The sequence below is a fragment of the Candoia aspera genome, chromosome 1 (assembly GCF_035149785.1).
Source record: "Candoia aspera isolate rCanAsp1 chromosome 1, rCanAsp1.hap2, whole genome shotgun sequence".
Classification (NCBI taxonomy): Eukaryota; Metazoa; Chordata; class Lepidosauria; order Squamata; family Boidae; genus Candoia; species Candoia aspera.
In genome coordinates this window covers 322,676,998-322,702,859 of record NC_086153.1, presented here as the reverse complement: position 1 = coordinate 322,702,859, position 25,862 = coordinate 322,676,998, and the positions used below count along the sequence as shown (strand labels likewise).

The window sequence follows — 25,862 nt, the reverse complement described above, 5'->3', positions numbered from 1 at the left end:
TCACCCTCCTTTAACCTGCAGGGGTCTCCAAATAAACGACTCCCTCGTTCAGTGTGATTTTTGGCTTACGCACACCGAGCACACAAACCAGACCCTGATTCCAGGGACAATAACATGGCTAGTGTTAAACAAAATTAAATGGCCTGATTTACACATTGCGATCTCATTAATCAAGGTTTGTTGAAGTCAAAAGCCAAATAAACCACATAATGACTTAATGTATTGTGTGAACTCCAAAATTGCCTCCATGAGAGAAAGCAATATGCTTAGCCAATTATATATTTATTTAGCACTAAATAATCATCACAGTATAGTTTATTTTATGCAAAATAAATTATTAAATGGAGGACACGCAACACTGAATTCCAATTTAAATAATCTCTTCAGTATGCTAATGAAACCCTAGAAGTATTTTATGTAACTTTTTGTTTCCTTATAAATTTTATGTATTTGAATGATTATGTTCAAATGTGTTCTGGGCTATATTCACAAATATCTGATAAACATAGTAAATGAGACAAAACTGAAAGTCAAGAACTATGTTCCGTCAATTATTATTATTTATAGGTTTGAAATACAAGAATGTCTGCTAGAAAATATACAAACTTTTTTATTCTTTATAATTTGTCACAACAATAAATAACTTAAGTTACTTTCTTGAAACCTTTCAGAATTGGATATATGTTTTCAAATGCTTCATATATTTCAGAACGGTCTTTGGCACCTAAAAAATAATTTTAGAATTAGTTTTAACTACATTTAATTTCATTCCACTATGAAAAAGTGTTCTTAACCTGCAGTTCTGTACCACTTAACTTGGGGAATAATTGAATTCATTTGGATTTCTATATAAAAATATATAGGTGTGCATGGTCAGTTACATGAAAATGCTTTTAATAAAATTAAAGTTCCTAATATTCAATGGGAAACTGCTTTCCTAAATTGAAAACTATTGTTCTGTATCCTGCTATCAATAGAGTGTGCACTATTCATGGTGGGTGTGCCGATTCCCTATATAAATGGGGTAAGATACCATCCCCACGGTGTGACTGCGGGGCTGACAGGCAAACTGTTAAACACATAATACAAGAATGTAAGACTAGAGCCTACAAGAGAAATTTTGCTGATTTCCTGATGGCAACTGATGCTGCAAAAGACTATTTGTAATCTTAATGTTTGTTTTTAGCTATAATTGCCTTATGACCAATGTATACTTTTTATATACCTTTTTATATTCCCAATTCTTTAATATAATGTATTAGTAATATGTATGATGTGCTGCCATATGATAAATAAATGTATCCTGCATTCTGGGACTACAGACAGAAGACTGTGACTTGTTTATTTGTTAGGATTTTATTTATTTTATTAAGTTTAGAGGCTGCCTGCCTGATTCCAGACAACTCTGGGTAGTCTACATTATAAAATAAAAGACAAAAACAGAAAGAAAAAATCATGAAAACTCCTGAACTTCCAGAAGGACAAACACAATGCCCCCAAAAACACCTGGAAAAAAAACAAAACGGGCTCAGCAGCCGTCCTACCCCCAGGCCTGGGAGCAAAGCCATATTTTAAATGATTTTCAAAACTTTGGGATGGGAGCTGTACAGATCTTCAGGGGGATGCTATTGCAGAGGGCAGGCACCACGACACAGAAGTCACACTTCCTACTTCCCAATAGATGACATTGTTTAATTGAAGGGACCTGGAGCGCACCCACTCTGCCCCATCTTAGTGGGTAGGTAGATGCTATTGGAGATAGGCAGTTCCTCAGATAATCAGGCCTTACGCCAATGCTTTGAATTGTTCTTTGATGTGTTCAGATGATAGAGACTGTCTTCCATCTTCAGGTGTCTTTTTTTCAAACTAAATATATGGAGTTTCCTCAATCTTCTTTTGTACGACTTAAAAGTCATCTAACCATCCCCATTACTCTTCTGTGCACTTGTTCCAGTGCAGTGTCCAGAACTGATGAAGCACTTGGTGGAGATGGATTAATGCAGAATAGAATAGAAATACTACTTCCTTGATTTGGAAATTATACTTATACTGATGCAACCTAAAATTATGTTTTCCTGTTCAACTGACACATTGTACTGCTGACTCATATTCAGCTTCTGATCAACTACAATTACAAGGTTCTTTTTGCATATACTCTAAACAACCTGTTTATTTACCATCTTATTATTGCTTTCTTTTTCCTACATGAAGAACTTTATATTCATCTCTATTACATTTCATTATGAATTCATTATGAAGTAGGAAGTTGTCAGGATGGAGGCTGAGTCTGAGGAGGAGGAGGATCAGCCGATCGCGGAAAAAGTGAGAGAGGGGCTTGAGCAGCAAGATCCAGAGCCTCCGATTGAAGACAGGAGGCAGATTCACCGCCACCTATTGGTGTGCGAGAAAGGAGGCTGGAAAGGCGGGCTGGGCAGTGAGAGAAGTGATTGGCTCCCACGTGTAAAAGGCGGGAAAGCGGAAGATATAAAAAGCGCCAGAAGCCAGAGCTGGTTGTTGGAGACAACCATTCACAATACCCAACACGAACGCCGTCCGCCGGAGTGGATCAAGACTCAAAGCCTGGCCTTGCTGCCGCCCCAAATCTTGCCTCAGAGCCTGGCCTTGCCACCATGCATTCATGAGTTATCAACCACTTAACCTTTCTTGTATCTTTATTGTTAAATAATGTTACCATCACTTCATGTGTCAAGTCTTAGTCTGAACAGAAGTACATCCGTCCTAGGCCTTTTAGACCTCTCAGTGGCCTTTGAAACCAACTATGGTATCCTTGTAGACCACCTGCATGGGTTGGGGATTGGGGGCACTGTGTTACAGTGTTTCTTGGTGGATGGTTCCAGTTGGGGTGGGGCAGGAGAGATCAGCACAATGGCTACTCCCCTGTGGGGTGCCACAAGGATCAGTTCTCTCCCCCTCCAATTTAACATTCATATGAAGCCATTGGGAGAGATCATCCAAAGGTTTGGAGTTCAGTATCATCAGGATAGTGATGATAGCCAACTTTACATTGCTACCCCAGGCTAAACTGGTGAGTGTCTGGATGGGAAAGAATAGGCTTAAACTGAATCCTAGCAAGATTGAGTTACTATTTTCCATCAGGATTTACTGGCTGCTCCAGTGGTGTCTCTTGATGAGATGCCTCTACCCTGAAGGAGGTAGTGTGACTTGGGGGTTCTTTTGGACTCACAGCTCCTGCTAGAACTGAAGGGGGAGGCTGTGGCCAGGATGGGCTTTTCCCAGCTTTGGCTGGTGCGCCAGTTGTCAACACACTGGAGTGGGAGGATCTTCCTACAGTGACTCATGCCCTCATCACCACCTTCTTAGACTACTGCAATGTGCTCCACATGGGCTACCTTTCAAGATCACTTATAAGCTGCAGTTGATTCAGAGTGCAGCAGCTTATGTGCTGTGTTTGTCAATGGGAGCACATTGCACCAATACTGTAGGACCTGTACTGGTTGCCAACAATCTTAAAGTGGTAATTTAAAGTGCTGATAGTAACCTATAAAACCCTGTATGACTTGGTTCCTTGTTCTCTACAGGACTGCATCCTTTGATTGGAATTGGCCTAGCCAGTTCAAGTACCCAGGGGAAACAATTAGTGGTGCCCCACATTAGGGAGGTGAAGGGCTGAGGCTCAGCAATGTCGCCTTTCAGTGGCTACACCACTTCTTTAGAATGGCTTCCCAGTTGACATCTGGTTAGCTGCTACCCTGACTACCTTCCAGAGGCAGAGCTCTTTGGAAGGACACAGGGGTTTTGATTCTATCTTGATTTGGTTTGCTTAATTTAATTTTATTCTATGTTTTCACTAGCTGATAGACCTTATTTACATAGTTTTTGTTTATTTTATATTGTTTCATATGCATTTTATCTGCAAATGTAGGATTTGGTGGGTTATAAATGTAATTAATAATATTTATTTATGCATGCATGCATGCATGCCTTTGGGTCAGTGTCGACTCCTGGTGACTGCCTCGATTAGTCCTTGCGGTTTCCTTGGCAAGATTTTGGAAGTGGTTTGCCATTGCCTGCTTCCCAGGGCTGAGAGAGTGATTGGCCCAAGGCCACCCTGCTGAATTTGTGCCTAAGGTGGGACTGGAACTTGTGGTCTCCTTGTTTCCAGCCTGGTGCCTTAAGCACTACACCACACTGGATGATGATAATGATAATGATAATGATAATAGTAGCAGCAACAACAACTTGAAGTGCTCACATCTTAAAAGTTGCTGAGGTTGAAAAAAGTTGATCTACAAGAATAGCTCCATCCGGCTCCGACTGATGTAAGCAAGATGGATATGCCCTACAATGTGTATGTATATGTCAGTGATGCAGAAGCACACTGCTTTTATAAAACGTAATAACTTACCAGTTAACACAACTTTTCCAGACACAAAGATAAGCAGTACAATTCTTGGTTTGACCATTCTGTATATAAGCCCAGGAAACAGCTCTGGTTCATAACTACAATAAAAAAAGTCATTTCAGAAAAAAATTAAAATAGGCAAAATTTACTGGCTATCAACCACAATGTCTTTCAGAGATTTCTTCATTTTTTAAAATACTGTAGCTTTTGGATTTCCAGTGCTTAAAAAAATGCAGTCTGTTCTTCCCTGCTATTAGCTTCTTTTTGTTTAACTCTTTATCCCACCCCACCCCTTTTATCTAAAATATTCTAATTCCTTAGTCCGCTCTTTGGTAAGCAAAACTTACATTTAAAAATATTTTGTATCTCAAATTTTACAGTTACAATCAAGTAAGGCACCTCAGTAGTATAATCACAATAGGAGGGCTGCATTTTTAATTAACTGTATGTCTCAATCTCAAAAACACATGATTAAAAAAATTGCCAGCTGACAGCCACTTTTCTTATATTCTAAAATATGGTCCAGAGTCACTTCAGTACATGGCACATAAACTGTAGTAAATACATTTTTAAAATACAGGAGAATATTTTATCTTAGCTTGACTTCATCTGAACACCAAAAGTCCTATTTTTTCCCTGCAGAACAGCCTCTCTATATGACAAATTCCTTACATACTGGGATAGCTGCAGGTTTACATTCTATACCACAGCCTACTCTGGTCATGCTGGCTCACATTCCTTGGTGCCACCCATATTTCCTGCCCTATCTGATTTTAATATGGTTTGAAAACTGGTAACTGGACACTGAAAACAAAGTAACAGCCTCAGATATAATTTATATTTCAAGTAATTTTTTTTAGATTTTTTTTTATCCTGCCTTTATTATTTTTATAAATAACTCAAGGCGGCAAACATACCTAATACTCCTTCCACCTCCTGTTTTCCCCACAACAACCACCCTGTGAGGTGAGTTGGGCTGAGAGAGACTGGCCCAAAGTCACCCAGCCGGCTTTCATGCCTAAGGTGGGATTTGAACTCACAGTGTCCTAGTTTCTAGCCTGGTGCCTTAACCACTAGACCAAACTGGAGGAGGAGGAGGAGGAGGAGGAGGAGAGCAAGAACAACTTGAAGTGTACACATCTTAAGGTGAGATGCTTTAGAATGCACAGGAGTGCAAATGCAGCCCCTGTCTGTAACTCATTAAAGCGACTGCATCCGTTTCCAGGATTGGAGACACAACCCTAGAAAAAGATGTGGCTGCTTTAATAAGTTACAGTCAGGGGCTACACTTGCACTTCTGAATGTTCTGAAGCACCTCTTCCAATACAATCCAAAGCATTGCAAAACCCTAGTAACAGTATGTCCACTTGCCCATTAAATAAAAAGACAAAGGTAAGCAGAGGTTGTTAAAAATGTCTTGGAAAGCTAGAGGGATGATCAGGAACTCCCTCACTAGTTGCCTTCTGGTAATAGATGTTTTGTGACTGCAAATTGGGCTTGGCCAATCTTGTTTTAGAATGCTGATAGCCCACATCCCAGTTTCCAGATGTGCCCCCTGCCCAAAATGTGGACACCTTTCCAGTGTGCAGCCTTGAGTGTTCAAACTGAATAGAAAAGAGGGATATAAATCAAAATAAGTGTCCAAGTAACTAATGCAAGTTGGTTAAATCCTATCTGGTTTTACATGGTTGTCTTGGAACAAACCTAAATGGGGTGGAGAGAAAAGTGCAAAATGTAACAAGAGGATTACAGAATCTTTCAGAAAAGCACCATCCAACATGAGCATTTGCACTTAGATTGGTAAGACAACCCAGGATTCTTAGGCACCAAGTCCTGATTTTTGTAAGAGACAACAAACAAGAGCTGCTCCCACAAATAATCTAGTGAGATCTTTCAGATCCTGAAAAATAATTCAGGAGTTTCCAAACTGATTGTTAAAGGGGAAACTGGGCAACAGTTTTGCATGGATAACTATAACTGCTTTCTCTTAGAAGGCAGCCATAAGCATTTTCATTATATGCAGCACAGAACAGCAGAAGATTCAAATGCCAGTATTTAGCTCTGAAGCAAAAGGCAGAGTGTTCCAGAATTCAGCAGCCTCCCAAGACTATTTAGCCAACCTATCCAAACCATCAGTAGAAATACTACTTTGATATTCATCTCCCTTTCCCAGCCTTAGGTCCCAAGCGCTGTTGGACTACAATTCCCACCAACCTCAACCAGCGAGTGAATGATCAGGCGTGATGAAAGCCGTAGTCTTCCTGGTACCTTTTCCCCTTGTACACATATGGGGAGAGACATACCTGCTGAATTGTTGGTGAGTTAGAACTAATCCTTCTAAGCGGATGGGAAATCTCACATCACAACTGCCCACCATGTTCTGTATTTTGAAATCCAGGAATTTTGCAGGAAACCCAAGCTTCTGTACCACACGAGCATACTTTCTGGCTGCCAGTCGTGACTGTTCTTCACTGCAAATTTACATCAAGCAAAAAAAAAAAAAGCCAGTAAAGCTTTAAGTCAAGCTTTAGAGTGAGAGTAACTACTCACTGTCACTCATGCCATCTTGACCTCCTGTTTGGACTACTGCAATGCGTTCTACATGGGGCTGCCCTTCAGGAGCATTTGAAAGCTTCAGCTGGTGCAAAATGTGGCTGCCCAGGTTGTGAATGGCATCGGCTACTCGGCATACGTAACATCTCTGCTTTGGGAGCTGCTTTGGTTGCTGGTGTGTTTCCGGGTGCAATTCAAGGTGCTGGTTGTCACCTTTAAAGCCCTTCATGGCTTGGGACCGGGTTACCTGAGGGACTGTCTTTTCCCAGTTCTGCCTGTCCAATCCGGTCCAGCAGGATGGCATGCTCTGGGTCCCATCCGCCAAGGAATGTCGGCTGGCAGGGACCAGGAAGTGTGCCTTTTCTGCTGTGGCGCCGGCCCTCTGGAACATCCTCCCTCCTGATACTAGGATGGCCCTGACCCTGTTGGCTTTTTGGAAGGCCTTGAAGACCTGGCTTTGTGCCCGGGCTTGGGGCCCTGAGTGTGGGAAGGGCCCCCTTTCATGGTTATGTTAACACCATGGCTTTTAAGATTGCTCAGCTGTATTTATATTTATATTTAATTTCTGTTATTGTTTTTGTTTTATATTATGACTGTTTTTATTGTTGTTAGCCACCCAGAGTCACTAGTTTGAGATGGGCAGCAATATAAATTGAATGAATGAATGAATAAATAAATAAATAAAACTTCAATTCTCTTAGTCACCTTCATTCCCCAACTCACTAATGTGGCTTCTGAAGCCCTCTCCTACCACAGTTGCTTGAAATCTGTGTCATAGTTCCCTGCAACTGAACTGGGAAACATGCAAAAATTGGGGGAGATGGGCAGTGACAGAAATTTGAAATATAAATAAATAAATACATACATACATACATAACATAAATATCAAAGTAAAGCCAGCAAAAGCTTGACTGCCATGCTATGGGACAGTCCTGCCCATATTGCATCCCCCTTCCGCCAATGAAAAGGGTAGCCATCTTAGACTATGCTCAATATTTATGTGTTCCTATCCTACTTATCTTGGTACTTCTTGGTACTTCTCTCCCATAGATCACGGTTGTCACTGTGTTGTTTGTTCTTTAGGGTTTCTGTCACTTAAGAATTAGGTAAAGGTGAGACTTCCAGGGAAGGTATGGCAAACTGAAGACAGCTCAGTGAAAGCGGAGCCGACGACCATGGCAAAGACCAAGGAACCAGGGATAGACTGCTTCCTTGGAACCTCTCCAGATAAGGAGATGACAGGAGATTGTCCACATGTGCTCATGAGTGTTGGAGATGTTAACAAATCAGCATGCCTCATTTTTGCATATGTATGAGTTGCTCTGGGATGCAGACTCTATGTGTGAGGAAGCTGTTTGTTGTCATTCCCACTTCCTCTCTCTCTCTTCCTCCTTCCTGGATTGGAGTAGGCAGCATGGTTTCTGCTGCTCTCCCTCCATTTTGGGCCTAAAGCCATGTGCTTTCCCATTTTCTGCATGCAGCTCTTAGCAGCTATGAGGGCTAAGAGTTCATTAAGTTTAGTAAAGGTAAAGGTTTCCCTTGACATCAAGTCCAGTTGTGTCCGACAAGGGGGTGCTGCTCATCTCCGTTTCAAAGCAGAAGAGCCGGCATTTGTCCGTAGACACTTCTGTGGTCATGTGGCCGGCATGACTAAATGGAACGCTGTTACCTGCCCACCGAAGCGGTACCTATTAATCTACTCACATTTGCGTGCTTTCGAACTGCTAGGTTGGCAGGAGCTGGGACTAGCAATGGGAGCTCACCCCGTCACGCAGATTCGAACCGCTGACCTTCCGATTGGCAAGCTCAGCAGCTCAGCAGTTTAACCCGCAGCGCCACCACATCCCTCTCATTAAGTTTAGGGAACAGAAAAAACAAAGAATCTTCATTTTTCCACTGAAGATGGATGTAACTGAACCAAGAATAAAATCAGGAAGACTTTTTTTACTTTTCATCCTACTTTGTCTAAGCATGTGATTCTTTATGTTTGGGAGGGCTGAGTGTGTAAGATCAATAACCTGTATTTCTCTGATGTGCTCATTAAAGCTATTTAATATTCTTTTTCTGTGCACAGCTTCTCTGCTGTGTTAAGCTCTGCTCCATTCAGTGGTCCTAGCTGTCCACTAATGGCTTCAATGAGGAGACTGCAGGACAGTGGTTTTCTGTGAGTTTGAGCACTGGGACAATTTGTTGTCTGGTCTACAACCTTGATCTTTCCTGGTGGTCTCCTATCCAAATAGTAAACAAACATGATGCTGTTTAACTTTTTTCAAGTTCAACCAAGTGTACACTTTCTCTAGGGGAAGTATATCTTCTGCTAAGGCAATAATGCAGAATTTGCCAGCCTTCTACAACCTGGTGCTCTCTGGATGTGTTGGAATTCACTGAGGTCCCAAATCAAGTGACTGGAAGTGCTAGCAGAGAGACTTCCCCTGGCACTTACCAAGCTCCCTGCCTCATTTAGCTTTATACTTTTTTTTACAAAAAGAATTTAATTAACAGATGAGAAGATGATGCACTGTGGAACAATGTTTACATCATCTTCCTTTCCAAGAGAGGCCTTTGGACTTCGACTAAACTGAAATCTTTCTTCAACAATGAAAATGATAGTAGGCAGCCCAATGTTTTCTTTGGAAGCTTGTCCACTGTCCACCTGCTTACAAAAGGTAAGTGCAAAGCGGTAGTATGCAGCTGGAGGGCGGGGGAAGCTACCCCTTCCACAAAATCAGTTAGAAAGTACCAGTTTAGCAGGTAGTTTCTAACAGAAGTTGTCAAAGGGCTCATTCTGTCACCACTGCATTCATTTTGTGAGAGAGCTCAACAGGTCTTCAAAACTTGTAATGTGCTCATCAGCCAAAACCCCTGGGAAGAACAGGTGGTCCTCATTTAGCAGCTGACTCATTAAGCGACCATTCGCAAATAGGATGGTAATAATCTTTAATAGTAAGCGGTAGTAAATACGATCGTGGTAATATTTAATAGTAAGCAGTAGTAAAAAAATCATCTTCTGAACAACGTGCTCACTTACACTCGCATTTCTGCACCTGACAACAACACACACTAAGTGAGGGTAATGCTGGCATTGCTGTATGAGAGGACTTTATCTGAATGAGACAGCAGCAACCATGATCTTTGCAGTCTCTCTCTCTCTCACATGGTTTGCTTAGCGACCATGTTGCTTAGCAACCATTTCTCCAGAACCAATTGCAGTGGCTAAATGAGGACTACCTTTACAAGTCCGTTCATACTCAGTCAGCCATGTCCCTGGCCCAGCTAGCTGGTGGTCCATGGGAACTGTTGTTCAACACACCTGGTAAGTGTTTTGGAAAGATTTGGAAAGATTAACGTTGGTAGTATGCAATAGAGTGGTGGAATGTTACAAGAATAAGGAATTCCCAAGGGGCCTACATTTTACAATGCATTAGTTTGTCTTGTGGCAGTAAATAAGTAAATACATAAATAAATAAAATGCATTAGTATTCTCGAACTAGCAAATGTCCATGTATTCACTTTTGGAAAAAAAAAATCTATTTCAAAGACTTTGGCTGCTCCTTGGGAGGGGCACAGTGTTGTCTGATGCCCGAACTGAACTGGCTGGAGTGTTAATAGTCTGAATCAATCACCTTAGCCTTATATCACAGAAATCCCACCAGTCTCCAACTGTCCCCTTCCAAGAAAATGGATTTTGAGTATGTAAATGCAAGCAGCCCCTGAGAACTCTCATCCCTTAGATGAGGAATCTTGTAAAGCTCAGCAGTCCTACCTTTTTGCTCCTGTGCACACCATTTTACCAGAACTAAATATAAGGGCGGTTGTTCTTGGTTCTCTAATTCTCATAATCACAGCAGCAAATCTCTAAAATTCAGAAAAATCCAGATTTAAAATCACTTTTAAACTACATCAGTCACTGTGTGAGTATACTCTCCACTTATTTATTGACAACCCATTCTATCCTTACTCGGAGCTAACTTCAATAGGTTCCAAGTGACTTTCCAGCATGGGAAAATATAAACCCTTATATAAATAGGTCTCTCCTTGTGAAAGAGAGCTTATAAACATTTTAAGATGGAACTTATTTTTCAAGAACAAAGTATGTTATTCTGTTGTAAATAAGGATGACATCAATTTTTACACTAGATGTGAGGAAATTGTAGGCTGTTATGATGAGAATTTCCCCAGATTATCTAATTAAATTGATCTATGGAGGGTGTTCTAGCTACAGTACCTAAATGGAACCAAAAGGTTGAGAGGCAGTTCTCTGAATACAGTGAAAGCCCTACCTGTGAGACTCACGAAGATCAATTGCGTATCTGCTGAAGGAAACAGAATGAACATCTAGCAATGGTATACCAGATGTCTGTCTGAAGATCCCTGCGATATATGTTGGTGTATTATTATTCTTAAGGAGTAAGTGACCAAGGCACCAGATAATTAGCACTGGCGGAGTCAAAAGGTCAGGCATCAATTGCTCTCAGGTTAAAATGTAACAAAGGTCAAAAAGGTTAAGTATCAAGTGACCTAGATAAAAATATATATCTATAAAGGAAGTTGTCTTTGTTTTGCCCCTGCTCTTCTTCCTCGCTTACTCTGCTTGCTTTTTGAAACTATGCTGTTTGTAAATAGAAGATTTTTGAGCACTTCCAGGGGTCTGGAAGAGAAAACTGTTTATATTCTCTGTTTGCATGAATACAACTTTATGTTGCTGTAATGCCTAGTGTCATTACTGATCTCGTGCCAAACGCTTTCCAGCACTCTGCACACGCACCACCAATATATCGCTAAAGGACAGCCATGGTGAGAGAGGAATCCAGGAATTTCAGACACGTTTTTTCTGGTATAATCAGTTTCCTCAGTTCCATATGTGTTGCAGTACAGCACATCTGGGATACAGCAGGGAGGTTTACACAGAGAGGTGAGGTGGTTATGGGCAGAGACCATTCATACATCTGTGGTGCTATTGTAGGTAGCTGCAGCAAGGACTGATGGCTAGTAGCATGGAGATACCAAACAAGAGTATTGGTTTGCTGGACCGTCTGTAACAACATTTGCATAGGTCTATGTGCAAGACATTCAACACTGTGAATGAAGTCCATAGTAAAAAATGTTGTGAACGTACCCTCTTTTTTATTTATCTGTTCAAATGATTTATATGGCCTGATATGTTTGGACTTACCAGGCCTGTGGGGAATGTCTAGCTAATTGAGACTGAGGGATTATCTGTTTTCAAGAGAAGTCTAGTTCTAAATAGGTATCAAGTCTAGCCAAAAATCTACATTGGGATTGATTTCTTTCTCTTTTGTCTGACATCCTATTTAGACAAAAATCTGACATTATTCTTCTCTATGCAAAATTAGGAAATTAAATGCATAACCTCAAGCTTGCTTGTTATTCTTCAGACGGGCAGGAAATTACTTTTATTTATAATCTTCTGGTAATCTGTTAACTTAATCTGCAACATCTCCTGTGAGAGAGCATTCATTTGTAGCAGACCATCACCATCTTGTGGTCTGCCTGGAACACTGTATTTTCTTTTGTAATTTTCAGGGCTTTTATTATTATTTTTTTTCAAAAAATAAAGTTTGACTTTGTTAATCTCTGGTGTGCTTGAAACCTCTAGTCAGACACCTCTGTACTACCTGGCCAAAGGGTAGTATTATTTACTTTTTGACTTTCAATTACCAGAAAACAATTAAAAAATCTCTCAAAGTCTGAGGTTAAAGGGATGATGCCAGGTGTGGTGTTTCCTGGAAGGTAGGTAGTTCCAGCAAGAACTTCCAAGCTACTACCCCAAAGCAGGAGGCAGGACCAATGTGGGAAGAAAGGGCTTCTGGGAGAGGAGGTTGGAGACCCACAGCTCAGTCAGGTCCACTAAAATATGGAAATTGTATAGGCTACATAAGGCAGACTTGGAACATGCAGGGCAGGAATTGATTTTCCAACAGAAGCAGGGAACAACATGTCAGATAACAGAGGGAGTGGGATAATATAGACTAGCATAACAGTTGCTGTTTGGTTATAAAATATAAGTGGAATTGGCGTTGACTTTCCAGACTCTCAGATATACTGTTTTGGGGAACTATATCTTTTGAGCTCAGTGAGGTACGCCAGCCGAGGCTTGGAGATGACATTATAGGGTTGTCAGGTGTATTTATTTATTTATCAAATTTTATCATTGCCCATCTCCCCCAACGGATGTATGTCCTGCGTTCAACATGCAGCCTTCTATAACAGAAGAATAGCACAGTGTGAATATGCAGAAGAAGTGAGCAAAGCATGGCAATTCAACAGTAAAACTTCCCTGGCCAGGGTATTACTATGAAGCCAGTTCGGAAAAAGCAAACGTAAACAGAGTCAATTTGGGCCAAGCAGCAGCCTGGAGCATCTTTACAGAAGTCAGGTCTTGAAGAGAACCAGGCTGGGAGGTGGAAAAAAATTCCTAGAGGAGAGAGAGATATTAAACTAGTGCTTACCTTTGGATTATATTCTGCATTTCTGGCGTGAAGGGCTATATTCTTTAAGTCCAATTTGCAAGCCAAATTTACAGTGGCTACTATGTTCCTGGGAGAACAAGAGGGGGAAAAAAAGCCTTTAGGAACTTTACATAAAAGGGGTGTAATAATATAAGTAAAAAACAGCTTCTTTTTCATGCTGAACTTTGTTCCAGGAGTCACTGCAGGCTACTGGATTCTTTTTTTTTTAATTATTATTTTATTGTATTATTATAAAACACAAGTAGTACATTATATTATTTGGGTACAGTAGTATTTGTACAGTGTTGACTAGAGATTATTAACACTCTGATGATTTAGGGCTATTTAGGCTTTCCCTACTTGTGCCTAAACATAGTACAAACATGGCCTGGAAACATCTTTTTTTTTTTTTGCCATGTACTAATGACGATGTCTTCAGCTCATCTCCAGCCCTTGGCCTTGATCATCCTTAGCTGTACAATCGGGTTTTCCACCTTATCCTCACTCTGTCAAAGAACAGCCTAAAATCTGTTCAAGATGTATCACCCATTACCTTGAGGGATGTCAATGACTACTAGGTAGTCCCCAGTTTAAGAACGAGTTCCATTCCCAAGGTCTGTCCTAAAGTTGAATTTTTATGTAAGCCAGAACAATATTATTGTATAATACTGTGTAAGTAGTATTGTGTAATTAACTCAAACCATGGTGTATTTAACTCAAATTGTTGTGTATTTAACTTGAATTTTGCTACAATAGGCTCCATTCTTAACTATGGGTCATCCGTAAACTGAGCATTCTTAACTCGGGGGCTACCATAGGGATCTGCAATTAAGACAAAACAGGGACCAGCAACAGGAAGAGCAAATTTCTTGCTGGTATGTTTTTCTGCCAGCTCCAAGATTGGTAGCTAGCAATGGGGCAAGACCCTGAAGATATTCTAGTATCTATAGCATATACCATGCAATATGAGACTCTTATTAGTAGTTTTGCTAAGATGTTATCAAAGTAAAAAACTCTGTATATTGCTGATGTCACCAGGTCATGACCACTAACAGAAAAGATGAGGCCAAACTTAATCTTTTAAAGAAGTCTGTTTGCTAATCCTAAAGTTATGATAACAGTGTCTGGTGCCCAGCAGAATTATTGTTGGTAGCTGTAACCCCAAATTTGACTCTACTGGACTGCCTTTTTGCCTTTTGATAACCTATATTTCTTGTGGTGGTATTAAAAGATAATCCTTAAATGAATATAGAAAGCAACCCCTATTTTGAGTATTTCTGAAGTAAATAAAGCCCTAGTGAAGATTTTGTAAAAAGTCTTTTGCTAGTGAGTGTAGAAAAAAAGAACATTTAAAGCGAAAGTATGCTTTTTTACCTTTTACAAACCCCCCCACATATTTTAAAAAGACACAGATTTTAAAAAACCCTAGATCTATTGTATAGAAGATTTATGAAAATTTAACTAGAGAAAAACCCAGGCCTATTTAATAACAGTAACAATCTAGTCAAAGGGGTGAGGTACAGGAAGAAAAAGAGAGAACTTTTTAAAGTACATTGTGCCTTTTAAAAATTAAAGACCTCTGTTTTTGCAAGATTTAACTGCTGACCCTGTAAGCCAACACGGATGCAGTGCGGTTAGTTTATGCAAACAGCAAGAACAAAAAGTAACAGGTGCAAAAGTGTAATTGAACAGACTGGGTTGTGGTCATAGAGTAAGAATTCACACAGTACAGAACATATTCTGCAGGATAACTGTTTGTTATACAGTGATAGAGTGCTGGTTACATGTCTGGACATGTCCAACCTTACTACTCCAAGAAAACACAGAGCATATTATGTGTGATTTAATTGTCATCTATGCTTGTCCCATGGCAAAAGGGCCTGGTTATATGTCTGGGCACATCTATGCAAAAACAGAGGGCTTATTTTCAAGGAGAGAGATGAAGGAAAAAGAGAATTTTTTAATAGTCCTGTATGCTTTTTTTTTTTTTTTTGAAAATGAAATACCTGTAGTATTAAGATAGCAACTTTAAATATCACGGATTTTTTAATATCAGGGAATTTTTAAAGATTTTACAAACTGTTTCATGTCACTGGAAATGGCCTTCTGCACACGGCCTTCTGCACACTGGGCAATTCAATGCCGTGTTTACCTATGCATAGGTTTGCTGATAGTCCTTTTCAAATATATGGAAATTCATTAAGCAGAACTTAATGAGAGAGAGCAGTATTCACTGATCAGGAAGGCAATCTCAGAGCCAAAATTAGATTTGTATAACCCCCCACCCTGACAGTCAAAATGCTACATCTCCTTCACTTTTTCTCTGGCAATACCAAATTTATAAGAGTCTATCCCTTTGGCCTGTCACCCAAGAAGAAATCTCTAAAAGAATCTTTGGTTTAATTGTAAACACCCACCCTCAAACTACGTCTGGTGAACACTCTACTTCCCTCCATGCTGAACGTGGAGAACCTTTGGATCTTACAGAAGATTCCTGGACAGCACTTTTCTAAAGCCCCAATGAAGTTTTTAGAAGAGTAGATAGATAGGAGAATGCGCACTTCACCAGCACCAGTTGCAATACCCCCATCGCAGTGACCTGCGGCCAGAATTGTGTGCTTTTTCTACATTCATAACATTTTCCTATTTCCTATTTTCCTACAAGCAGATTTAAAGTTGTGTTCTGAGGATGATATTACACCTGGCCAAATGGTAAGACAGTTTGTAAAAATTGTAAAGGACACATGGGGATACGTATCCCCACTGGAGTTGGATGGCCAATCAATTTGAATGAATGAATGAATGAATGAATGAATGAATGAATGAATGTATATATATCAGTTTAGGCAGGGCTGCATGTCTTACTGCAAAATAAAGAGAAGGGTTTGGTCTCATTTCACTGTTCTTTTTTATTTCTTTTTACAAGCTCAACCATTCACCAAACTGGAACAACCTTCTGGAATTTGATGTCTGGTGACTGCATGGGTGTCATTAAATGGGTCAGAGTGCCATAGATAGTTTTCATTTTTCCAGCTAGTCTTTAACTGATGCCAAACCCACTACAGTTGTTGGAACATTCACCTCAACCATAGTACTCATAAATTCATTCCAACTTTTAGATTTCTTGTTCTTAGCAAGTGTGCTGTTTTCATAGAATATTTGGCTTGAAAGGAACCTTGGAGATCTTCTGGTCCAACTCCCTGCCCAGGGCAGGAATCCTCAGATTGTCCCAGACAAATGGCTGTCCAATTTTTGAAAACCTCCGGTGACAGAGCCCCCATAACCCCAGGCTGTTCCATTGTTTAATAGCTTTCACAGTGAAGAAATTCCTCCTTATCTGAGGTTTGGATCTCTGTTAAACTTCCACCCACTGGTTCTTATTCTACCCTCGTACACCATGGAGAAGAAACTGATACGCAATTCTCTGTAACAACCCTCAGGTATTGGAAGACTGCTGGGATGTCTCCCCTTAGCCTTCTCTGCTTTAGGCTAAATTTACCCAGTTCTTTTAGTCATTCTTCAAAGGATTTAGTCTCTAAACCCTTCACCATCTTTACTGCTCTTCTCTAAACCTTTTCCAGTTCCTCAGCATCCTTCCTGTATTGTGGTAACCAAAACTGGATACAGTATTCCAGCTGAGCTCTGGCCAATGCAGTGTAGGACAGAAGTGTCACTTTTGTTGATCTGAACATTACACCTCTGTGGATGCATCCCAAGAAATGTTGGTTCTTTTGTCAGCTGCAGCACACTGTTGGCTCATACTTCTTGTACTGCCCCTTTCACCAAGTCCAGAATAAAATGATGCTGGATATAGGCACACTCTCTTATTGCAATCACCACCAGTTCAGATGCTTTGTTGTTGCTTCAGAGTTTCTCCTGCAACAAATGTCTATGCTACTTAGGACCTCTTGGATTGCCATGTCTTGTGTCAGTGGTGGTGATGGAGGGCTGGTTGAGGAGGCTGTGGCTCCTTTGAGTGGCAACAGCAACTCAGTTTGCTTTTTTGAGACTCATTTCGTCTGGTGAATCATAGGAATTTCGGCAGCACAGAATTATAGAATCTTGCCATCCTCAGACAGATCTGATCCTTGAAGAATGGAACACATCTATCCAAATCAACTTGTAATTCTAGTAGGTGTTCCACTTTATTACATTATATCTGATAACATAGCACAAGATACGTTTTCTCATTATAGTCCATTTTTTCTCAGCAGTGGAACCACAGCACCTAATAAGGGTCCAATAAAGCCTTCTGACTGCTTGATTGGCTGCTTCTTTTTGAGATCTTTCTCTTGCTCAACTTTTTAACACCACTTGGCTTTTCTCTTATGAAATTATGAAGCTTTGGGAGGAAGACTTCATTTTGATATGTTAGGGCTATTTCTGCTATTGCTTCTACCAGGTCATTCTTAGCACTGTGTAAGATAGCTTTCCTCTGTTTACACTTGGCCTTTATGAGCACCTTTAATACCCACCACCAACCAGCTTCTCTTCAAAATTCTGGTGGAACTAGTGTTAGGTGGCCAAGCAACTGCTTTTTGTTCATGATTCTTATAGTGTAAACCAGTGTTTCTCAATCTTGGCAACTTGAAGATGTGTGGACTTCAACTCTTAGAATTCCCCAGCATGCTGGCTGGGGAGTTTCGGGAATTTTGTTATTTTTATAAATAACTCAAGGCAGAGAACATACCTAATACTCCTTCCTCCTATTTTCCCCACAACCACCACCCTGTGAGGTGGGTTGGACTGTGTGTGTGTGACTGGCCCAAGGTCACCCAGCCAGCTTTCATGCCTAAGGCAGGACTAGAACTCACAGCCTCCTGGTTTCTAGCCCAGCACCTTAACCACTAGACATCTTCAAGCTGCCAAGGTTGAGAAACACTGGTGTAAACAACAATCTGGAAGAAAGATCCCAGTTTTCAATCTATAGACTCTGAAGGAGAGGGTGGGGGGCTGCCAAATTGGAAAACTTCTAAAAAGTATAAGTAGGACACATCCATTAAGCCAATATGACAATCTGCATCTACTTACAGAGGCAACAAAATAAAACTACGAACTTGGAATTGAGAACAATTGTTCTCATTTCTTGCTTTGGGAAAACCCATTTTGAAGAATGAAAATAACATTCAGATTTTTGTGATACACATATTGGGTAAAAGTTCTATTTGATTACTGTCATTGGCTGTGGGCATCAAATTATCTATTGCTGCTAAATTCTCTGAATCTGATGGAAACCAATCATTTTCAAAAGACAACAGGGGACTTTCTATAAGTTAAGATATGGAAATTTATTAAGCAGCTTCGTATACAAAAATTGCCAACAACTGTAAAACCATACAATATTTTGAGGCATTTGAAATAACACAGCATCACCATGTCCAATGTTTGATAAAAAACCAATTTTCCAGAACTGGATGGCCAATTCTCATAATACAAGGTAACAGACATACAGTACATAAAACAAAAGTGTCTTTTATATTAAACTACCTTTTGAGTTTTTCAAAGAAGCCATGTTTCTAGTGCCCACTGTCTCTTACTCCTAACAATCCTGGGCTGTTCCACCACTGTTTCTTCCCCTCTTCTTCAAGCAGTCAGCAAATGTCTACCAAATCTTTCAGCCTCTTAATGTTATTTTTTTCATAGCATGGTTCAGTGTTACACCCTTCATCTTTAAGTCTGTTTCTCCATTTGATAAAGCATAGCCATGTTTATAGGCCTTCTGACACACACTTGGTAATTGTGGTATCGAGAGGGGGGGAATCTTGCTCAACAGCTGGCCTAAACAATCACCTAGTGTCCACACTCCTTCCCTGCTGATAAAGATGACTGAGTCAGTATCATGATACAAGCACCTTTCAGTTTAGCCCTCCAGGACACCGTATAATTCCTTTTAAAAATATTTTAATTAGAATTTTTAAATACAATCAAAGTAAAAAGAACCAAAGATAAGAAAAATAGAATTATGACTTCTGCCCTTCTATCAAGTAGTTACCATCTTACTCTCCCCCCCCCCACTTTGTAATTCTCTTCCCCTTCCCTTTTAACCCTTTTTAGTCCCCAAATCCGTAAATCATCAGTTCAGTTTTTTCTTCTTTCAACAAAAAGTCTATATAAGGTTTTCAGTCTTTCAAAAAGGTCTTTATCGTTCCCTGACCAAACTGGCCAGCTTTGCCATTTCCGCAAGCTCCATCAATCTTATAATTCAATCTTCCACTGTGGGTATTTCATTATTCTTCCATCTTTGTGCATACAATAATCATGCCTCAGTTACCATATACAGTATTAATTTTCTATGTTTCTTTTCTAGTTCAATGTCCATAAAACCCAATAGAAACAATTCTGGTTTTATTGTAATGTTAATCTGTAATATCTTTTTCATCCTTATATGGATTTGCACCCAAAATTTCTTTGCTTTTTCACAGGTCCACCATGCATGATAGAAGGTCCCCTCTGCCTTCTCACAGGACCCTGTATAATTCCAAACATGCATAAGCCATAGTAAAATAGGCAATGAACACATTAGTACATGTAACAATTTTTCATCTCACGGCTATCTCTATGTCAATAAACTCACACGAAGAAACTACATAGTAGGGCACAGACATCTGAACAATTCCACAGGTTTTGTCACTACAGATGTGGTGAGGTTGTGAGGTTGGTGCTCTGCCCAAATGTTTCCAACTGAGAGTTTAAAAAGAGCTTAGCAACCTGCCTTTTGGCACGGTTGACTTTGATATATTCATATCTTCTTTTTGTAACCCTGAATGTATCGTTCATTATCCTATTCCATCTTGTACCAGTCAAGGTATATTTGCCAGGTCTCTAAGAAGATCTGGCTTAGAGACCAGGCTTTGAAAGACAAATCAAAACTAAGCACAGATGGGAGGGTAGAGGGACTGCATAGTGCAGCAGAAGGTAGACTCCTTCACAGTCCATGGCTGCCAGCCCATCAGGTGTCAAGCAAGACATTTTAGAGAAATGTTAAACCTGCATTTAAGATTATCCTACCTGACTGGTGACAGGCATGGGGAAGGGCTGCACAGCACAACAGGAGGGACATTCCCACTTCTTAGTGCAGTCTCACCATCCTGTACCTGTGCAACCCACTCCCCATGCCTATGAGCTGGTCCAGTGGGTTGTGCTGGAAGTCTTCCTTCAGCCACAGTGCACAACTTCCCCTACCCTGTGTCCCTTTCAGCTACACTGTACATCTTGAATCTCAAACCCAGGGAAGTGGGGATCCTAATTGTGTATCTAAATCAAAGTATCTCCAATAGAAGAGAATGAATGTAGCTTAGGATTGAACCATGGAATTCTTGGTGCTCTCTGAACTTGGTTATTTGCTTGCAAACCTTTCATTACCCAACTAGGTAACATCATCAGTGCAAGTCAATGTGGGGTTTGCTGCCTGTTTGTATATTGCAGCTTGCCCTGTCAGTTTTGGTGGGGGTGTGGTTTCCTCCTTGGTGGTACCTTCATTGTTTTCTTCATTGTCTGGTATTGATCCCTGCTCATCTGAGTGTTGGCTGATGAAGGGGATGTTTTCCCCTGGGAAACAAAAAGAGTAGACAGCCTCTCCAGTGGCCAACATTATGTAGTTGAGTAATGAAACATCTGCAAGTAAACAACCAAGCACGGCCAGCACCAAGAACTCCACAGTATCACCTCCTTCTGTTCTCACTACTGGATGTATTGCTGAACTCCATCTCTTCACGTTTGCAAATTCATTTGCTTCTGGCCCATTTTGCTACCTTAATAAGAGGGAGAGGCCATGTTCCTGCCTGCTATGAGATGGCTCAGAAGTTTATTTTTTTGATTGCTAAAAACATTTTACAACTTCTTTAACTCTCAGAACGTAGTATGAAGATCCATCATATGCTAAACTCCAGTTGGTAGGTCACCAAAATATGCTCAGCCAATAAAATGCCTGACTGAGCCCTCACAATTGTGGCACACCTGTGGCATGGATACCACCTGACAACTTGCTACCTTTGGAAGAGTCTTTTGGATTCTGATGTTTCCTTCCTTTTAGTAAAACCTGCCTCTTCGAGACCATGTTGTCTTCCAGAATCTTTTTTTCCACTTCCCAGCCTAGTTTACAGCACAAGGTTGACAAGATGCTGCCACTGAGCTGATAGATAGCAGGCCATGGTCTACTACTTTCAGTTGAAAGTCAGCGAGGCAAAAAAACAGAAGAGTTTCCTAAGCATGTGTCAGCAAGTCTGGTTTCACACATTACTCTAAAGCATAATGTGGTTTGTTTAACTTAGCTTAGATACCATTTTAAACCAGCCAAGAGTGGTTTATTCTATACAGTATATTATAGTTAAACAAAAACATTGCTTACTCATGATATGTGAACACAATCTAGAAGTGACTTGTACTGGAAATGAAATGCAAACACATGGAAGTGGGATGATGGGAAATTCAGGTCTCTCTCTGAGTTACATTAGGTTTTAAATTCAACCCCCATCTACTCATTCAGGTATTAATATGGCTGCAACCCTGCTTTATACATGGATTTTCTTATCACTTACGCTTGATTACTTGCTGAAAAAATATTACTCTTAAGCTCTAAGTCTGTTTCCAGTAATATGATAGAAAATGTATTGCACTTAAATAGAGAGGGTATATTTGTATTTGGACAGGAGACCGCCAGGGAATATCAGAGCCATAAGCTAGACTGGGAAGTCAAAAAACATTCGTGGAAAAATGGTAATGGTAAGTCACTTCTGTACTGTTACCTAGGAAACTTACGATTGCATCTTTGCCTTTTTCTAAATATCATATGCTTAACTTAACCATAGCTTACTCAATGATTCAATTTTCTGGGCTTGAATATCCCACTGAGTCATTAACTATTCCCACTAATTGGGTTTTCACAACATGCTTGAATAAATGTGGCAACTGCCAATGTGCCATATCAACCAGCTTTTGAGTCAACTTACTGTAACTGTGGGACAATGCCAGAAGCTTCTGAAGTAGGGGTCATAGGGGTCATAGGAGTCATTGGAGTCATGGAGGGACACGTCCCAGATAAATCAGACAATGGCTGAATTGCATTTTCATCCCGCTGTTGGGACACCCCGCTGTCATCCAAGAAGATTCCACGGCCTTGTATTCCTAGCTGGGGGCCTTGATATTCTTCCAGCATGTTGTTGTTATTGCCATCTTTGCTATCTTGTCCAAAATCATCTGGCAGGAAGCTGAGATCTACTGAAGAGAAGTCTTTGCCTTGGTCAGGCTGAGGACTAAACAGTGTGCCGGGAATAACAGAAATAGGCAAGTCTGATCCAAAGGGACTCATGGGAGAATACATTTGAGGGCTACTTGATGGAAGATCATCCTTCAAAGGTAGAGGAGCAGAAAACATTTCAGACACTTTGATTTTACGGATCCCAAAAGTACTACGCAAAGTCCTCCAGACCTACAGTGTACACAATCTTAGTAACACAATTTCCTTATAGGACTACATTTATTGTACAGTATCAACCACTCTTCTACAGTGTTATATAATGGCTTGGCTTTGATTGTTGCACTAGAAAAGGAGGTAGATGAAAGAACTAGTTTAAAAAATGTGCTGTAGTAAAACTCATAAAGTAAGGCTCACAAACCACAAGCAGAAGCTCAGCGGACAACCTCAGGTCTTGGATATGTGGAGAAATTTTACAATAGCAAATTATTTTCAATTTTTATTTATAAGACTTATAAACAGCTTTATGCCCTCTCAGGATGGAAAAGGCATTATTTTTAAAATGACTTGAACCAGGATACTCCTGGACTCTGCTGACTTTTAGAAGATACTGTTTTTTCCCCTTGAATAATCTCTCTACAATATTAGTTATAATTCTAAGCACATTTATTAGGAAGCAAATTCCATTAATCTCACTGATCTTTACTTCTAAGCCAAAGGGCTGAGGAAATCAAGCTGATTATTGTCCCCATGAACTCAGAAGCTATCAATGTGGAGTGTCCCCCCAGAGATATTTCTCCTTGTTTATCTTACTGAATGTTTGACATCCATACATTGTGATTAAAAAAAATCGGAATTCTGGTACACTTCTTCTGATTAACACTACTTAAAAGGCATGAGATTTTTTGAGTTGTTACTTACTTCATCAGTTGTAGAGTATGGTTATACATCTGATAGAATGATAGAACTAGCCATTCAGAAAAATCACTACCAGACTCCTTCTGATTCCTCACCACCATAAAGACAACTCTCTTCCTACACTGTGATCTGGAAACCATGATTTATGGTTTAGCAAGTTATGTGTTCCAAATCAATTCTGTATTATTTAGCAGTCCTGAGCGAAGCAATTCATAACCTAGCATGCTGTGTAAATTTAAAAACTGGTTCTAATTAAACAAAGCTTGTTTACTTTTGAGGAAGAGAATTTCCTCAAAATCTATTGTTCAGGAAAGAGGTCAGCTAGGAAGTTCCTTTGGTGGTTTGAGATCAGTCACCATCTTTTTTGTCTGGTTATAACTCATGACCTCAGATAAATACGGTGCCAACTGGAACAATGGGGAGTGTTAATGACTCAGCAAATCCCCAATTTAAATCTATCTGGAGGTTAATTTTAATAGTGAATCCACCATTCCTCAATGTGCAGTCTGTCATTTGAAAACATGCAGAATTATCTTATCTTCAGAACACAAGTATATCATTTTATAAATAATACAAGCAGAATCTAGTAGATAAGATAAAACAGGCACATTGTCCTTCTCACAGGCTGCCTGCCAGTACAATAGGCTGAGAATGTCACATAAATAAGATACTTGCTAAACTTATTCAAGGAGAATATTTGTACCTTCAGTGAATTTCACAGCAAGAGACAAATAAGCATTAACAATCAAAAGATAAAGATTTCTTTCAGCCAAGCTGAACTCTTGGTTACTTCAAGGATATATCCTTGCAGATCTTGCCAATAATACCAAAATGGTTTATTACTGTCACCTTCCAGATTGGTATTTCAGCTTCCCAGTCCAGCCTACAACCCTAGTATTCCACAATAGTCTCTTATCCTAACCAGGTCCAACTCTGCTTAGTTTCTCAATGTAACTCTAGGATTTCCTAGCTATAGAAAAATATGCAATTATTTGCCAACAATGACTGACTATATTAGGGAAAGGTTATATACATACAACACACTTATACAGGGTTAATATAACTTTGTTTCTTCAATTATGATTTTTACAGCTTCTCAAAATATACTAAACAATAAACTAGTAATACAGTTTAGAGTAGCACAACAAAATACATTAAAATGTAATCAATAAGTTCACAGTTCACATGAAAACAAAAACCTCAGAATCACTCTTACACTAAGCTAAACCAACATCCTTGACTTTACCTGGCTTGCACACTCATCTAGGTAGCTTTCCAATGAGAACTCCCCATCCATGGCTTCTAATAGTACTGAGTAAATTAACAAAAACCCAAACCTACTCTGCTTCTTGTTCAGTTACTGAGCTAAAATCCCTTTCAGAGCAGAGAGAAGTTGAAAATTGCTGTTCCAGAAGAAAATCAACCTCAACCATCATCTTTCTATCTTCAAGCCTGAATAACTACATGCAGCTGAGTGAAGTAGGATCACCTTATCAGAGAAGAGAATCAAGTGTTCTTTCATAAAAATTGGGGCATTAGAATCACCTGCATGCTACTTCAGTAAGTCTTGTGGATCCCTTAAGCAGGTAGGCAATATTTTGAAGGCTGAGAGCTGCATTTAATATGTTGTAAATGTCTAAGGTATACAATAGATAGAACCACAAGTTTAGTGGCTGTTTCTTTGCTTTATAGATGATTAAGCCTACTGTAAGGGTATATAGCACTTTTTTCTCTTTTCCCCACCTCAAAAATCTTAACACCAATTTCTGGCAACTGTGGTCAATAGTGGCTTGTGGGCTACAAGAAAGGAGTTCTAGGCCTCCATACAGCCCTGAGGGCTCAAGTTGTTGACTCCTGCCTTGAATGAACAAAAAGATAAAATTAATTCCATAGGATTTTCCCAGAAACGCCTAGATATATCTATCCAACAGGCTGACTATAATTAACTTAATCAGGATTTTGGGTATGTATGACACAATGTTTCTTAGACTAACTACACAACGCAGTAAGGTAAATTACAGTTGGGAGCTTGGAGGTTGGTACCTGTGAAAACACAAGGTCTGCACAGTGATCCATGTCCAAAGGACACAGTGTGATTTGTATCATGTAGAACACCTGTCAGGAACACCTTAAACCAGGGCATCCCAAACTCTGAGGTGAACCTCCCTTGCGGAGGTGCAGACAGAATCCAGGAGAGGTGTGAAGAATGTTTTAGTTACTGTGTTACAATATGTCCACCTTTCCCAAAGTTTCATTGTATTTTCATTGTTAATTTGGCTGTTTGGATTTTTAGGGGAGGTGTGTATATACACTAAAGGGAGGTATGATGGCCAAAAGCTTAGGA

The 25,862-nt window shown here is 40.0% G+C and overlaps 1 protein-coding gene across 1 annotated transcript; it reads right to left on the bottom strand.

Annotated features, from left to right (window-relative positions):
• Positions 1-644: 644 nt before the first annotated feature.
• TBPL2 (TATA-box binding protein like 2) lies at positions 645-24,815 on the bottom strand. Its single transcript, XM_063294018.1, has 7 exons — positions 24,765-24,815; positions 22,356-22,753; positions 13,408-13,495; positions 10,701-10,792; positions 6,688-6,855; positions 4,388-4,482; positions 645-724 (listed from the first exon to the last, which is right to left on the bottom strand). Exons 1-7 carry the CDS (start codon positions 24,813-24,815, stop codon positions 645-647), a joined length of 972 nt encoding a protein of 323 aa, XP_063150088.1.
• Between the last annotated feature and the right edge of the window lie 1,047 nt (positions 24,816-25,862).

What these genes read in the sequence shown, in the direction of transcription:
- TBPL2 (XM_063294018.1), bottom strand. Translation starts at nt 24,815, where the DNA reads ATGGATGGGGAGTTCTCATTGGAAAGCTACCTAGATGAGTGTGCAAGC. An exon ending in TAGATGAGTGTGCAAGCCAG is followed by an intron (nt 22,754 to 24,764) that starts GTAAAGTCAAGG and finishes CTACCTTTGAAG; the next exon opens with GATGATCTTCCATCAAGTAG. An exon ending in GTGTGCACAGGAGCAAAAAG is followed by an intron (nt 6,856 to 10,700) that starts GTAGGACTGCTG and finishes GTAAATTTGCAG; the next exon opens with TGAAGAACAGTCACGACTGG.